Source organism: Macaca nemestrina, chromosome 5 (genome assembly GCF_043159975.1).
Source record: "Macaca nemestrina isolate mMacNem1 chromosome 5, mMacNem.hap1, whole genome shotgun sequence".
Taxonomy (NCBI): Eukaryota; Metazoa; Chordata; class Mammalia; order Primates; family Cercopithecidae; genus Macaca; species Macaca nemestrina.
In genome coordinates, this window is record NC_092129.1 from 14,456,393 (window position 1) to 14,472,968 (window position 16,576).

At 38.0% G+C, this 16,576-nt stretch overlaps 1 protein-coding gene across 3 annotated transcripts in view; it reads left to right on the plus strand.

The window, feature by feature from the left end:
• Positions 1-16,576, plus strand: part of LOC105492057 (FIG4 phosphoinositide 5-phosphatase) — a 128,616-nt gene that overhangs the window by 84,668 nt on the left and 27,372 nt on the right. For all 3 annotated transcript variants that reach the window (XM_011758912.3, XM_024796123.2, XM_011758913.2), the window contains 6 exons: positions 2,953-3,011; positions 4,272-4,419; positions 7,482-7,565; positions 9,259-9,454; positions 10,463-10,545; positions 13,714-13,800. In XM_011758912.3, the coding sequence (XP_011757214.1) occupies positions 2,953-3,011; positions 4,272-4,419; positions 7,482-7,565; positions 9,259-9,454; positions 10,463-10,545; positions 13,714-13,800 (657 nt within the window). The remainder of the gene's footprint in view (positions 1-2,952; positions 3,012-4,271; positions 4,420-7,481; positions 7,566-9,258; positions 9,455-10,462; positions 10,546-13,713; positions 13,801-16,576) is intronic.

Sequence of the window (16,576 nt, forward strand, 5' to 3'; positions counted from 1 at the left end):
CAAGTTAGCTAGGGAAATTAAAGACAGTCTTCAAAATTTTTCCCTAACCTTCTTGTGGAACCGAGAACTCTTAATACTAGGAACTGAAAAAGGAAAGAGAATCTGACTTACTGGCTTTTTTGTATGCAAAGAAGGAAGCGACACTCACTTGGAATCTCCTGTTTTCTGATCCCTGGTCCCAAAGCAGGTTTCTGACCCAGTGCGTTGTTCTTCCTCTGGATCAATGTACCTGGTAGTAGACGCGGTAAAGATTCCCCTATCTTGGGCTTAGTCGCCTTAGATGCTCTGATCCTCCATCCATTTTAGCTTATCTTCTCCAAGGCAGATGTCTCTTTGCTTCTGAGACTCACCCAAAAGACTTGGAATCTTTTAAAAGTGTTGTTAAATTGCTACGTATTGCTAAGGGAAATACAATTTAGTAATATTTTTTAAAAGTTTATGGCCTGGTCTTAAATCATGAATACATGATTATCTTTTCATTCTTGCTCACCACAAGAATTCTGAGTTAAAACGCCTTTTTTGTAATGTCTACTTCTTCCTAAGCAAGCTGATTGTAAGCAACATTCTTTAGGGAATTCCTCATATACTGATAACTTCTCTACTTTCCTCCCCTGCCAGGGTTAGATCATCACAGAATTAGGTTTACTCAGATGCATGCATACACACATGCATGCACCCCTCTTAAACAATTAGTCCATGTCTTTTTCATTCCCCTGATCTGACAGTCTGACTTTCCTAGCAGAAAAGGAAATGATATTAGCTTGGTGTGGCTTGTTTTTGTGAATATATGTGAATTCAGAGAATGCATTGGCCATCTTTTTAGGTCACTTACAACACGTCTCTGTCTCATATTTGATTCTGTTACGTTGCTGAGATCAACATCACTTACATCACTTGTTGATGTCTGGTTTTTGGAATCTGTCACCCTCTCACTGATGAGCATCAAGACTCCTGTTATCCTCAGCAAACTAATGCAGGAACAGAAAACCAAACGCTGCATGTTCTCACTTAAAAGTGGGAGCTGAATGATGAGAACACATGGACACATGGTGGGAGAGAACAACACACACCGGGGCCTGTGGTGGCGAGGGTGAGAGGGAGAGCATCAGTATGAATAGCTAATGGATGCTGGGCTTAATATCTAGGTGATGGGATGATCTGTGCAGCAAACCACCATGGCACACGTTTACCTATGTAACAAACCTGCACATTCTGCACATGTACCCCAGAACTTAAAGTTGAAAAAAATAAATAAATAAATTCTGGTAAATGTAAAAATTAAAGACTGCATTTGCCCATTTCCAGTATCAGCTCCGTGTTTCACTGTTCCTTAAAGATGATTGATCTCAGCTACACCAGGACACTGGCCTGCTTGTGGAGATGCTTCTGTCTTCCGGGTGGTACAGAGTTCCCTCTTATCTTGTGTTTTTTCTTTCAGGTGCAAAACTTGTTGTGGCTAGGGAGGATAGAAACAGTACTGGAACTAAGTCGCTCTGCTTTCTCCGTCATTGTTTTCAGCTTGGCACTTCCAACACATAGAGCAGTGTCTGACACATAGCAGGTGCTTCGTAAATGTGGAATGACTGAGTGAATTCTTCACAAGCAGCGGCCTTATCCTTGCTCTGTTCTTTTTATATTCAAAACCTTGTTATTGAAAAGGGGTTGGAGGGTCTGCCCCTTTGGTTTTGCTCAGGAGTTTGTCATAGATGCGGAATCTCAGGCCCCACCTACTGAATCATCTGCCTTTTAGCAAGATCCCAAAGTGATTGACATGCACATTGAATTTTGAGTAGCACTGCTGTAAAGCGTAACTTTAGTCTAAAACAAAACTTTAAGAACCTTTCCTGTCAGAACAGTGATTCGCCCCACACAATTCATTAGGCTTCATATTCCTTCTTTCATTAGTGGTTGTGTATTCTGCTTGCCATCTCTAGGAGAGTTCCCTATGTTGCCAATTTCATTTGGATACTTTCCCGTTGCTTCATAATCAGGATTATTCAATCTTGTAATTTCAGCTTTGTATTTTTAGAAAACCTTTCATTTATATTAAGTTCTCTTTTTAGCAATTTTTGGCTATAGGCTCTTTTTTTAATCTTTAGAAATCTGATTTTTAAAAATTCTTGATATATTGTTTTACATTCTTCTCCTTCCTAGCTCTCATGAGCTTTGACATAATATCACTTTTCCTCTAAATATTCATTTCATTAGAATTTGATTGAGAATTAAATTAGGTGTTCAGAGAGAAGGCCACTTAGGATTCTTTCAGATTCTTTGCTTATAGCAGACGAGCCTTCTAGCAGAAATCCAGACAGTTGACATTCTTTACTCTTACTCTGACTATCTTCTGTAATCAGGTAGCACATATTTACAGTTAAAGAATAACAGGGTCTATACTGCTTTCTAAGGGAACCTGTTCATTAGTACTGTCCAATTCATTCCTTAATGATTTTGCTTAACTGTTTTAACTATACACACAGATGTATACATATACAGCAGAGTAGATTCTAACTGTCAGATAACTGCACGCAAGGGAATCCTGGTTGTAGGACTTGGGTTAAGGTCCCACTTCTCACCTGTGGCAGAGTAAGTCACTGTAGGCACAGTCCCTGGGAGAAGTTAACAGCAGTTCATAGAGTCAGCTTATTACATTCTAATCCTTTTTAGCTAAAAGTAAATAACATCAGAGCATCTTGACTCTCAGGTGGATTCATGGCATTTTTGTAGATCCACGACATAGTTGAAGGAAGAAAGCGATTGGGAAGGGAATTACCGTGTTGAAGACCTACTGTGTCAAAAGCTTTGCAAACATGTTTTAAAAAGATAAAAATTAACTTTGAGGTAGGAGGAAACATGTTACTATAGACCGTATAAATTCTTTTTTTGCAGTAAATTGTAGAAAACCAACATTTACATTTGGTTCACCTTTTTTTTTTTTTAATTTTTGTTTTATAGTTATACTTACTGGTGGACACCAGAGGTAATAAAGCATTTACCATTACCCTATGATGAAGGTAGGTAACTGTTTGTGTTTTAGTTTTTACACTAACATATTTTGGAATTATACCTTAATGAACTTGAAGCATTAAATCCTTTGCACATAGTATTTTATTAGAAACAAATGAATGGCTATTCAGTATTATGTTGCTGCTTTAATAGATAGGATATTATAACACCTGTTAGCTTCTTAAAGGGCAGGAATTATATTATACTTCTTTTTATCTATGTAGGCCAATACCTTGTATTGTCTTACTATTATGTATGTCTCTCATATTTAGTCAATAAAATATAACAGCTCATCACTTTAAACTAGTACAGCTTATATTTCTGCATATTTTGGGGGAATGCGGAGGAAATAAGGACCCATTCGCAAAGAAAACTTAAAACTTTTTTCCTCTGCTAAGCAGTGAAAAAAGGTACAGATGCGTGTATAAAAGTACATTTTAGTTACATCTAAATTAAATTTCATTAATTTGTCAGAGGGCCAGAAAACATTCTATATTAAAGGAATACCCTTAAGTGTATAATACATTAGAATGTTGTTGCCAAATTTAAATAATTGCCCAATTTTAAATAAAGCTTAATTCTGGCCCTGTTACTAACTCCCCTGACCTTGAGCAAGCTCATTTTCCATTTGGTAAAGGGTTCCTAGCAAGATCTCCTGCGAATCTGGAACGCTCCAGTTGAGGACTCCATCTAGTCATGGTTCAGCATCCCAACTTTGGGTGGGGAAGGCCATAAAGTAAGATTACAAAGTATTTTTGGTTTTTATTAACTTATAAATTCATTTTGGAAGGTATTTGTAACTTGAAATTCTGGGTAAAATCATTACTCATATTGCTAAGAAGGTTTAGTTGTTCTGGGAGAAAGGAAAGGGTTTTAACTATCTAACACTGGCTATTAACAGAATTTGAAACATAAAGGGAAACTTAGGGAAAAGCTGTACAATTTTTAGCTAAAACACAAAGGGTATTTATTTAAGAGCAAAAAGGAATTTAAAGAGCCTACTCTAAATAACTCCCTGCTCCAACTGGACTTCCTGAGGCCCTCCTGGCTCCTTAGAGCTTTTTGAACTCAGCTTTGCATTGTATTTCTGTGTCTATCTCATCTCCTTTCTAACTGTGTAAGTGTTGGAGGCAGGAGCTTACCCTCGGTCAAGGCTGTGTCCCCCACAGAACTTATCACAGTGCTGTCTGTGAACACAGTTGATATTACGGAAATGTTTACTTGATATAATCTCAGACTTCTGGAGTAACATGCAGTATCTCTCTTAGTTATCTGTGCTGTGAACTTAAAGAAGTTGATAGTGAAGAAATTCCACAAATATGAAGAAGAGATTGATATCCACAATGAGTTCTTTCGGCCATATGAGTTGAGCAGCTTTGATGATACCTTTTGCTTGGCTATGACAAGCTCAGCACGGTATGTTGTGTATACTCTGATACCATAAGTATTTGAGAACTGTAATTTTCCTAGTTTGTATATATATGTGTGTCTTTACCAGAAATCCATTCTGTAGGCCTTCTGTCAGGTGGGTAGTCAGCCTTTGTTTGAATACCTCCTGTGATGGGGAGCCCCCTACTTCAAGAGGCAGCCCCTTCTATTGTTCTATTGACAGTTGGAGTTGATTTCTCCCCTTTGATAAGTTGAAATCTGCCTCCTATTGGTCCTAGTTTGCCATTTGGAATAAACTCAGTTTTTTCATTGAACACAGAAATTGAGAGTTGACGTAAATTAGTGGGAAAAGCATCATCTTTGGTACAAGAAAGGCTAGGATGTGAATCTTGGTGTAGCCACTTCCTGTGGGACCTTGGGTAAATTATCCAACTTACCTGAGCATTATTTTCTTAATCTGTCTTCCTCTGTCTCGCTTCTTCTCTCTCTTTGTCCTGCACACACATTCCCTGCAAGTACCTTTTTAGTGCCTGGTACAGGCAGGTGATTAATAAATGGTAGCTATTGTTATTACTGTTTTTATTAGTCACAGGACAAATCTAGTTCCTCTTTTGCCTCAAGATATTTGAGGAAGCCATATTCATTTTTTTTTCAGGGTAAATATCCTTCATTTTTTCTTCCGTAACTTATATGGGATGGTTTCCATTCTCTCTCCATACTAGTCTTTCACCTTCAGACACATTTCATTTTCTGTATCTCTTTTAGAATTTGATGGAACCCTTTAGGAAAAATGCTGGGACCAGAATAAGAAAAATGAGCAAAGAAAATTACTTATTATATTTTATACTAAAATTTAATTTTTTGTATTTCACATTTTCTTCAGATGTGGTATTTATATGCTTACACTTTATGTGGTACATGTGGAAACGTATTCTGTGGTTTTGTTTCCTAGAAATCACTCTACATTTTGCTTCAGTTTCAGGTAGTGAGGAACAGTTTGAAATTCTTACTTGCTTGATTTTTCAATTAAACGTGTTAGGGTTTAGCAGTTTTAACCATAAGACCTTTGTCATTTCTAGGAGTTTTCAACTCAGCAAATGATAAGTGACATTATGTATATGTGTTTATATACATATAAACCCTCACTTCACATCTTTGATAACTTCTTGGAAACTGACTTTAAATGAAATGATGTTGAAAAAAAACGACATTATTTAAGGACCTGCTGTGCATTGTCTCACTTGAAGTCACAGTTTCCACAAACCTATCAATGACATTAAGTGAGGACTTACTGTAGTTAATTGTGTTTGTGGTAGCTACTTTCTATAAAGTCACTGCAAACACTGAATTAGTAAATACTGAACCATTGCTTCTAAGGGAAATACAGGATTAGGTTCGTAAGAGCCTCTGGTCACGTCATATTTGTCAGCCAATCAATGCATAACCTAGTTTTGTATGTGTTTTTGTTTAAAGACAGAAACATAGTTAATATACAATCAGTCCCTGCCTTACAATGATTCAACTTACAATTTTTCAGCTTTACGATGGTGCAAAAGTCACATGCATTAGGTAGAAACTGTACTTCAAATTTTGAATTTTGATTCAAAATTCTTTATAATAACTTTGCTATAAAATAGGCTTTGTGTTAGATGACTTTGCACAACCATAAGCTAATGTAAATGTTCTGAGCACTTTTAAGGTAGACTACACAAAGCTATTACATACAGTAGGTTAGGTGTACTAAATACATATTCAAGTTACTATGGGTTTGTCAGGATGTAACCCCCATTCTAAATTGGGGAGCATCTGTATATTGTTGATTTATTAACATAACACGGCCAACAGCACTATAACTCATGCCTGAATGAAGCTTATTTAACACACGTTTTCTCTGTCAGGTGCATCAAAGCTTTCTTGTGCTTAGAACCACTAAACAGCTTTGGCACTATATGTGGGGACCATCTTAAATAGCAAGATCACCAAAAAAGGCACCAAAAATGTGAAAAACATAGTGTTAAATAGACTGTGAAAAAAACATTTATTTATGATACGAGAGCAGAAATTAAGAAGCAGAGTACCCCTTGTTCAGCCTCAGCTGAGAACATAAGCATTGGGGGATTCAAAGTTTTCACCATTCTGTACATGCCCATGTCTGCAGTGACTGTGAAAGTACCATGAGGATTGATTTGGGGGTTGCAAATACATGTTAGTGAGTAAGCAATCTCACAAACATGGAATCTGCAAATGAAAAGGATCAGTTGTGTATGTTCAAAAAGAAATTAAGCCAGTTACATCTTTGAAACATTTTCAAACTGTTACAATAGCTATTTTAGGCCAGATTCAAGATTACTTTCTTCTCCTTCAAATAATGTGACATTCAGTCACACACTTGGAGCAGTGTCCTTGCCAGAAGCCAGGAGTCTCATCCAGCATAAATCCTGGAACTGTTGCCTTTTTGGCATCTACTGTGGAATCTGGTCTGGCTTCGGCAGTAATGGTGAGGTGGCCCTTGCATGATGTGGAAGCTTTAGCTTACCTCAGTAAGTGGTAAATTAAAAGAGTTTCTATTTAAAGTGTTCTGGCAGTGTTTTAATGAATTAACTTCAGCCTAATGAGGTAGATGTTGATATTTCAGTTCATACCACTGTGTTTTTGATCATTATGTCTACCTCCTTAGGTGGTATAGCTTAAAAATGTTATCTATGAAACTGAACAGCTTAGTGTTTTGTCATTGGCCTTTAGGAATTTAAGTTTTACCTGAGAATTAATCATGATATATAACCAGATTGACCAGATAGTATACATCTTAGCAGAAGTTCAGATGTCAACACTGTTATAGTAGATGATATTTAAATTCAAAACTGCTGGGCCTTGTGATCATAGAGAATTCACAATTAAGACTGATAACACTGAAATTACCTAGTGCTGTTAGTTCATGGTTTTATGTCCCTGAGCAGTTGGCTCAGAATATATAATATGTAACTCCTAGAGTTAAGAAGGCATATTATAAGAATGTGAACTGAGATGGAAGCCAATATCATCTGGATGGACAGTAATTCATATGTAATTGTGTTTTCACCTTTCTTTAGTGACTTTATGCCTAAGACTGTTGGAATTGATCCAAGTCCATTTACTGTGCGTAAACCAGATGAAACTGGAAAATCAGTATTGGGGTAAGATTTGTGTATAGAATGAAACTTTAAAGATTGGTGTAAAAGAAAAGTACTTGCAATATGATTTCCGCCAAAAACTAATAACTTCAGGTCATATATAGTTTATTAATAGCACTGGGATCGCTAAGGTGTTCAATACTGAAGGAATTTATGGGAGTTTCAGCGGTACAGTGCATTTTATTGTTTAAATTGGGAATATAACAGATGGCATAAAGGCAGGTGACAGATATTATGTCTTATAAATAACTCAGCATTCTCTATTTCCCAACATGAAATAGTTAAGTAAAACTTTATATTTATTGTATTTATTTTGTTGGCATCCTCAGTAACATAAAAGCAAATATATCCTGATACAGAACGTAATAGATTTTTCTGTGTATCACTATAACATTATTTTGGGGGAGACTATTATTTTATTCAGTCCAGTAAAGAAGAAGACATACTGTGCTTGCATCTTCATGCTTAAGAGACTGGAGTGAAATGTGTTGTTTCCTGGCATGAGAGCCTCTTTCCCCTTCAGTGACTTGCCTAGTCTCAGCGACAGATTTCTTCTAGACGCTGGCCACATAGCCCAGTCAGGCTGCAGATGCAGAATCCTAATTGTATGGGATCTTAATTGTATTCTAGCTATGTGTGATTTGTCCAGTGGGACATATATTGATATTTTCCAGAGACACTATTTCTGTGGCTTTTATATGTAGCCTTTAAATAGCTCATGTTAAGCCCTGATCAGATGCTGTGAGGAATTTAAAAGAAGGAAGGTCTTCAGGAGTTTGGAATTCAGGGAATTCCCAGGACAAATGAGTAAATGACCAGCTGTATTAGTGTGTAGCACAGAAACGTGACCAACTTGAATTTTTACTTGCAAAAGGTCAGAGTCTGCTTGTTTTCTGCAGTATCTAACCCATGGTCACATAAAACTGCATTTTCCTTTCCTAGAACATTTCAAAATATTATGGCATTTTTAGCTCCTTATAGAGAATTTTTTAAAGAGTGAAACATTAAACATTTTTCATAAAGCAAAAAGTATTACTGTAAATTGTCTTCTGAATTTAAAAAACAGAATTCTTACTACTCTTTAAATTTGGCACTAAAATGAAAGTAAATACTTTTATAAGTGTAGGGTTTTCCCCCTTCTATTCCCTACTATTAAAGGGAATGTTCAGCAAATACACTTGTTTACTAATAACACAATACAATTTAAAATGTTATTTATGTCCATCAGTTGTTCATTATTTGGATACACTATGATTGATAAAAAATTATAGGAGGGAGGGAAATATACATGGGTTTGGCTACCCACTTTTTCTTGGAGCTTTTATGAGTTATAGCTAATTTTAATAATATCCCAGACATAACAGTCTTCTATAATTGTACCATAAGTTTTGAGAATAATGATATCAGTTACCAAAGGAAGGCAACGTAACCAAGTGGTGAGAAGATTTTTTCACACTCTGCAAGTAATTTTCATTTATCTTTTGATTTTATAACACGGCTTATATTCATATAAGGTCAGTACATGGACATGGAGAAATATGAACCTTTTCCCTGTTGCACAACCTGAATCCAGAAACTAGTGTCGCAGTCATTTTCTTATGCTTCACTAGGCCTAAGGCTTTGGAACAGAGTGATAGACAGTGGGTATTGAGGGTTAGTTTAAAGATGCTTCACATCCATATTATTCTTTTAAAAGAAACAAAAGCAATAGAGAAGAAGCTGTATTACAGCGGAAAACGGCAGCCAGTGCCCCGCCGCCCCCCAGCGAGGAGGCTGTGTCCAGCAGCTCTGAGGATGACTCTGGGACTGATCGGGAAGAGGAGGGCTCTGTGTCTCAGCGCTCCACTCCCGTGAAGATGACGGACGCAGGAGACAGTGCCAAAGTGACCGAGGTGCGGGGGAGGGAAGCTTGTGGGATCCAGCCTGAGGCCCTGGAAAATGATCTTTACAACTCCGCTTTCAGTTAAAAGGCTGAGAGCAAGAAAATGTCACATTATCTCACTGTTGTGTTTGAGGCACTGCATAAGATGAATACATTTAGCACAGGCATGATTTTATTTCATTTCAAAATAAAATTGGTATTTTTGCTTGCATGTGTAATGGTGAATTTCTTATCCTTTTAGAATTTTCAAGTGAATACTGGCCCTCTTTGATCAGCCCATACACTTGAGGTCCATTTATTCTCTTACTGGGCACATCGCTGGATCACAGGATTTAGACATACCTCCACAATCTTTGAATGGCCCCAATGGGAAATTCATCTTGTTCAATTCAATATTACTGATAGATTGGGGAAAACAAATAGAAATAAGCAACAAAGGACCAACTCTAGCTTTGGAGCAATTTGATTTCTAGAAATATCCAAAACTAATTTAGAAATAGATAAGGCAGATAAAAACGTGTTTATACGAGAGCTGAATCCATATTCCAGGAGTTGGCAAACTATGATGTATTGGCCAAATCCAGCCTGATGCCTTTTTTTGTAAATAAAATTACATTGGAGTCCAGCCATGCCTGTTTGTTTACTTATTGTATGTGAGTAGTTTTGCACTATAACAGCAGAGCTGAGTATTTGCAACAGAGACAGCATACGCAAAAAAGTTTTTAAAATATTTGCTATCTGGCCTTTTACAGGATTAGGTTGCCAACTCCTGCATTATACAAAAACAGCTAGTAATTATTTAACAGCTTTTTTAAATCCTAGAACTATTTTTAGCAGAAATGGAAATCAAATTTTTAAAAAACCATTAACTAAGAAGTTTAATGAACAGGTTAAAGAAACATTGTGATTGCTTTTGTGGAAAAATTCACAGTTTCATTTTCTTTTGGAAATTATTGATATGCTAGGTGTCTAAAAATTCTTCCTGGTTCTCCTTTTTTTTTTTTTTTTTAAACCCCAGAATGTGGTCCAACCCATGAAGGAGCTATATGGAATTAACCTCTCGGATGGCCTCTCAGAAGAAGATTTCTCCATTTATTCAAGGTGAGACATTTTCATGTAGAGATTAAAGAAAAATGAATATTTATAATTACAGTAATTTCTAACTACTGTAACTTTTTTTTTTAATTTGGAGACAGAGTCTCGCTCTGTCACCCAGGCTGGAGTGCAGTGGTATGATCTCTGCTCCCGAGTAGCTGGGATTACAGATGCACGCCGCTATGCCCGGCTAATGTTTTGTATATTAGTAGAGACGGGGTTTCACTGTATTGCACAAACTAGCCTCAAACTCCTGAGCTCAGGCAATCCGCCCGCCTCAGCCTCCCAAAGTGCTAAGATTACAGGCGTGAGCCACTGTGCCCAGCCTAGTATAACTTCTAAGAAATGAAAATAGTCAACAATACAGAAGAAAATGAATTCCACTTAAAATGCAGTTTCAGCATTGAGGCGGTCAAATTGTGAAACTTTGGTTTATATATGGGGTTAAAGTGCTAAATGCCTGAGACTCTGCCCCTCAATGATAAAAATTTATGATGCATGCAGGTATCTGCACTGCTCATGTGTAAACTACAAACCAAAGTACCAGTATATTCCTGCATTTCTAAATCCTCAAGATCAAAGTCCCTTCTCACAAAATAAATCTGAGATGTTAACAAATGAGGACCTTGCATCACTTTAGGTCCTAGATGCTGGTGGGAGTGGTGACTGAGGAGGAAAAAGAAAATAGTAATAATAAGATGCTAATTCACAGTGTTATAGGCCTTTATTAGGAAAATCTAGTTGAAAGGAGGGGATACCCATAAGGCATTCTCTGAAATCGTGTGCATATTTTCGTGTGTATTGTGTGTCCTTTTGAGAGGATAGCAGATTCTCAAAAGAATCCTTCACTCAGAAATCCCCATGAGCCTGATGAGAACATTGCAAACACCTCCTCAGCTTAGTACATGGATTTAGAAGACTTGGTTATTGCATATGAATACAGTTCCACTTATACAAATTTGTAAATGTGTGTGTAAAATGTAAATTGTGTAATATAAAATGAGCACTGACCTTCAGTTATTTTTAAATGAGGGCATTTCATTTACAGAATCCATTGAATTAGATATTGTCAGCTTTTCGTTTCAATTAATAAAAACTACTCTATTATATATAAAATATAAAATGCCCAGCATTTCCTGACTGCCAAAGCAGCTCCTGTAACTTGCACTCTTTTGAATATGCGTCATTGACTGAAAGCCAATTTAGTCATCAGAGCACAGCCACACCCTCCTGACTCTGACACACAAACACACAGTACTTATTCATCATGGCTGTCAGAACTCTGTAGCCAGACTCTGTGGTAGTTGAAGTGGGCCTTTACAAACCGTGTTGCCTGAAGAATGAATTATCTGAAGTTAGTGACTGAGTAATATGACTTTGTTTATTGCAGAGGGCATGAGTGTATATGCCAAGGATTGAAGGGGTTACTTCAGGGGAGGGAGGAACCCATGTCCTAGAATAAAATTCTGTGTTTGATATTCTGAAGATAATACCTCCTTTCATTATATAACACTTTACACTCTTTTGTTTGTTCTTCAGACAGTTCTGTAGTAGATTAAAAAGATATTATCCCCTTTTACAGGCTAACAGCGCAGCAAGCAGAGCCATTTAGTGCCTTATCCGGGAGTCATAGCCTGTGTTTCTGGGTACCATGGTATTTTAGGCTCTTCCCTCCTTTTTGTTCTCTTGATCATAATCAGCTGCCTCTGCTTATGATGCAGACCTTGGGGGAAGGGGAGAAACAGGGGACTGACCAATTCTTTCCCTGTGAGTACCCCTTCCTATGGGCACACTCCCCTTACTGGGCTTCTCCCTCCCTGCCTTGCCTGCCCTGGAACATGTCACCTCTCCATCTGCCTTGGGCATTGCAGTAGGCAGAGGAATTCTCCCTCCATCAGTATCTGTGGGGTAACTGTGCCAGAGGGTGACCAGGGGATTTTCAGGGACTGATTGACACCCACTTTTGGCTCAGCTAGGCTCTGGAGCTTTCTTAGTGCCTCCTCTGATCCCAAGGGGAGAGTTTCAGGGCAGGGCTAGAGTCCAGGTAGTTCTGCACTGAATTGGCAGGTGCCCGTGCCACCCCATTTCTGCAGTCAGTTGGCTGGCTATGTTTGTGCACGTAGTAGACAGTGACCTAGCCTGGCTTGCATGTAACAGCTCCCACCTGGCCTACCACAGAACACTGTGGAGAAGGGAAACCACACGCTAGAAGTGGTTTCTGCAGCCTGTCTTCCAGCTTCCCTTTCTTCTGCCTGTTTTTCCTACATTAGGCCTTGCCCACCTTTGGACTCCTAAGGATTTCTCGGTTTTGTAGTTTTATTGTAATTGCTGAGCCCCGCTGTCTGTGTCTTCCTTTTCCCTCACCTTTTCTAGTGTCTTTGGTTTGCTATTTGACCAGACCTGAAAGCTTTCTACTTACTTCCTCAAAGCTTCATACACTTGCCAGTTTTTAGAAAACTCTGGCAGTGATTGTACACCTGATTTGGGAAGTTTGAAGTTCTGTACAAATAATCAGTACTATGTGGCATTCTTCCCAAAAAATGGATCAACATTTTTTACTTGCTGAAGATAAAAGTCGGATAAAAGTAAGCTGTTTGAAAGTTTTTCAGTAGCACTGTAACGATACAATAATTGGTAGTTTCTGTAACACTTTCTTGACCTTTTAAAAAGCTAATGAAAAACAAATGGTAAACTTTTTCATAGTCTTCAAAGAAAATATTTTTAAATAGTTAAAAAAATGGAAAGGAATTCCATGTCACTTGTCTCACTGCCAGCACCATCCTGCGTGCTTCCCCATGCTTCCTGCATGTCACGCATTAGATACGTGTCACCCTTAGATGTGTGAGGCTCTGCGAGATCATCTTCCTGGCTTCAGGAACATTTCTGTTCAAGTTCTGCACCATGTTTAAGTTAATAGAAGTTCAATGGCATGCACTTTTGATTTCATTCTTTTATCCATGGTTATGACTTACATTTTAAGCAGAATCCCTTTTCCTACTTTTAACAAGCCCACTTTAAAATCAGGCAGTCTTATGTTACTTACAGTACTCTTAGGTGCTTTTCTGAAATAAGCATACTACTGTCATTTGAAAGCTTACACCATTTTGTGTGATCTACTGAATTAATTGCAAGTACTCCCTTCTTTAGCTTACTCTTATCCATTGTAATTTGTAGATTTGTTCAGTTGGGGCAGAGTCAACATAAACAAGACAAGAATAGCCAGCAGCCCTGTTCCAGGTGCTCAGATGGAGTTATCAAACTGTAAGTACTAGATTAGATCTTTAAAGAAATCTTTGTATTCACACCACTCATAGGGCTTTCTTTAAAGACTTTTTAAGAAAAAGATTCACTCTTGTCACCAAATTAGTATAAGCACCAAAGTATCTCCTTGTGGTACCTTACTTGAGGAAAACTGAGTCTCTGAGGGATAGGGAAGAGGTTGGCAGCCCTAATGGTCCTGAAATGCATCTTTGGAGGTGGGTTTGGCATTGGTGGAGGTTTCCGACCATGAACTCTGCCCTCCACTGGGTAGAAGTGGGATGGTGAAACAGGTCTGATCCTGGAGACATGCTCAAGTTTAATACAAGACCTTTGAGGATATGGATGGATTTGTCTCTTCTAGCTATATATCCCCATCAGTTCTAATAACTTGCTATAAGTTAAACAGTTGTTTTGTGAAGTCTTAAATAAACAGAACTATGTTCAAATCATACTACTTCCCAGTTTTTTACCCTGAGCAAATAACTTAACTGCTATGTGGTTCAGTTTCCTCATCTGCAAAAGGGAATAATAGCACCAACTTTGTAAGACGGTGATGAAACTCAAATGAAATAATGCACACAAAGTGCTTAGAGTAGTGTCTAGAATACGTTCTCAAATAGTGATCACCGTCATCATCCTCTTCATAGTCATCGTTACTGACTGCTTGTTGGGACCTAACAAAGCAAAGGGTTGTGACCAGAAGAGGCCCCTCTGATGCCATATGCTCAGTTGAGTTGCTTCCATAAAATGGGTCATGGTGGGCAGGGCACAGTAGCTCACGCCTGTAATCCCAGCACTTTGGGAAGTTGAGGCGGATGGATCACCTTAGGTCAGGTGTTCGAGACCAGCCTGGGCAACATCATGAAACCCTGTGGCCACTTGAAATACAAAAATTATCCAGGCATGGTGGTGCGTGCCTGTAATTCCAGCTACTTGGGAGGCGGAGACAGGAGAATTGCTTGAACTCGGGAGGCGGAGGTTGCAGTGAGCCGAGATTGTACCACTGCACTCCAGCTTGGGTGACAGAGCGAGACTCCATCTCCAAAACAAAATTCACTGTGGAAATTCAGTGAGGTAGTATATGTGAGACATCTAGATCAGTGTCTGGCATACACTTGACATTTAGTAAATGTTCTCTTCCTTTTTCTTAAATCAGTTTGATCAGTTTGATCAATTAATTGTTTATTTGAATAGGTATTGATTGTCTGACTTCTCTGTATCTCACATCTGCGGGTTCTTAATTGATGGCTCACAGTAATTACTATTAGTAATGGCTCATAGTAATTACTGTTACAGTAATCCAGCAAAAGCCTTTTAGAGAGTAGTGGCTGTGGGGATTTTGAGAATGGGATGGATCTGGAAAATAATCTAAGTGGTGAAATGGACAGAACTTAGATCCTGACTCAGAGAATGGGGAGCAAGAGGGTGTTATTAAGGATGACCCTTAGGTTTTTTGGTTTGTGTAACAGTTTTGATTGATTTATTCATTCATTCACCTACTCATTCAACACATAGGTATTGAGTATGTCTGTGTTAGGACCATTCAAAACTGCCATTCACTGAGGTCAGGAGCACTGCAAGAGGACTGGTTTGCCTTTAATGTAGCATCAAAGTGGACAAGTTTAGGAGGCAGTTGGATTAACCAATCTGGAACTCAGAAGAGAACCTGGGCTGGGGATGTAAATGCTCATGAGTAATAAAGAAAGTCACCAGTTAAGGATGAGACTGCCTAGGAAGCGAGACTACAGTGAGAAAATTCTACGGCTGATCTTGGCAGGGATCTGGGTCTAATGTCTGAGACAGAGACGTAGAAAAACCTACAAGGGAAACAGAGATGGCTAATCAGAGAAGTGGAAAGAACTCCAGACCGTATTTTATCACAGCCTTCAAAGATGCTGTTTATCCTTCTTTCTCTCGCCAACACTATTTTTTCTTTTTTTCGTCTTTTTTTTTTGTTTGGTATATAAGCCCCTATTAATTTAGAGACCAATTTGTTTTGTTATAACTATTTAGCATATGGAACTGTGGGCTCTCAAATGAATTGACATAGATATGGCCAAGGAAGGAAACTTTTTAAATGTGCTAGTAAGAGATTCTATTAACCAAACTGTATTATACAAAGTGATTATTTCATTAAAATAATATGATACAACTTATGAGGAGATGATGAAATGAACATAGCATACAAAATAAAAGCAACACATTCCCCACTGTTGTCTTCAACATTATTTCTGATTTGATCTGTAATTCATCTAATGGTTACTACTTTCACATTCTTTTTCTTAAAATATTTAGTATTTGCCTTTGAGTCCTAGTATAGATGAAAACCACGTGGATCTAGAATTCTTTAACCTTTTCCACTTAATTAGTAAAGAATCTGTCATAAGGGTGTTTTTATACAGCATTTTCAGCAAGATAACAAAGAGCTTGGTAGCTCAGCATTATGTTGTCATGGCAACTGCCCAAGAATGTTTTTGGTGTTTTGCGGGATGTGTGTGTGTGTGCGCGCACGCACGTGTGCACAGGGACGTGCTTTCTAGCCAGGTTCTTAAAACGTTGACTGTTCATTTTTAGATTTCTAAAGCTATGCCACAACCAAGAGAAATTGCTTTTATATGGTATTCTTGACATTCTCCTCTTGCTATGTTTTGTTTTCTAGTATATTCAAGAGTCGTAATAAGTTTAAGTTCATGCACATACGCATCTACCCATCTCTGGATAGTTCATCTTACCAGTTTTTCTTGAAATTGTGAAGAAACCGCTTTTTTCTTTTCTA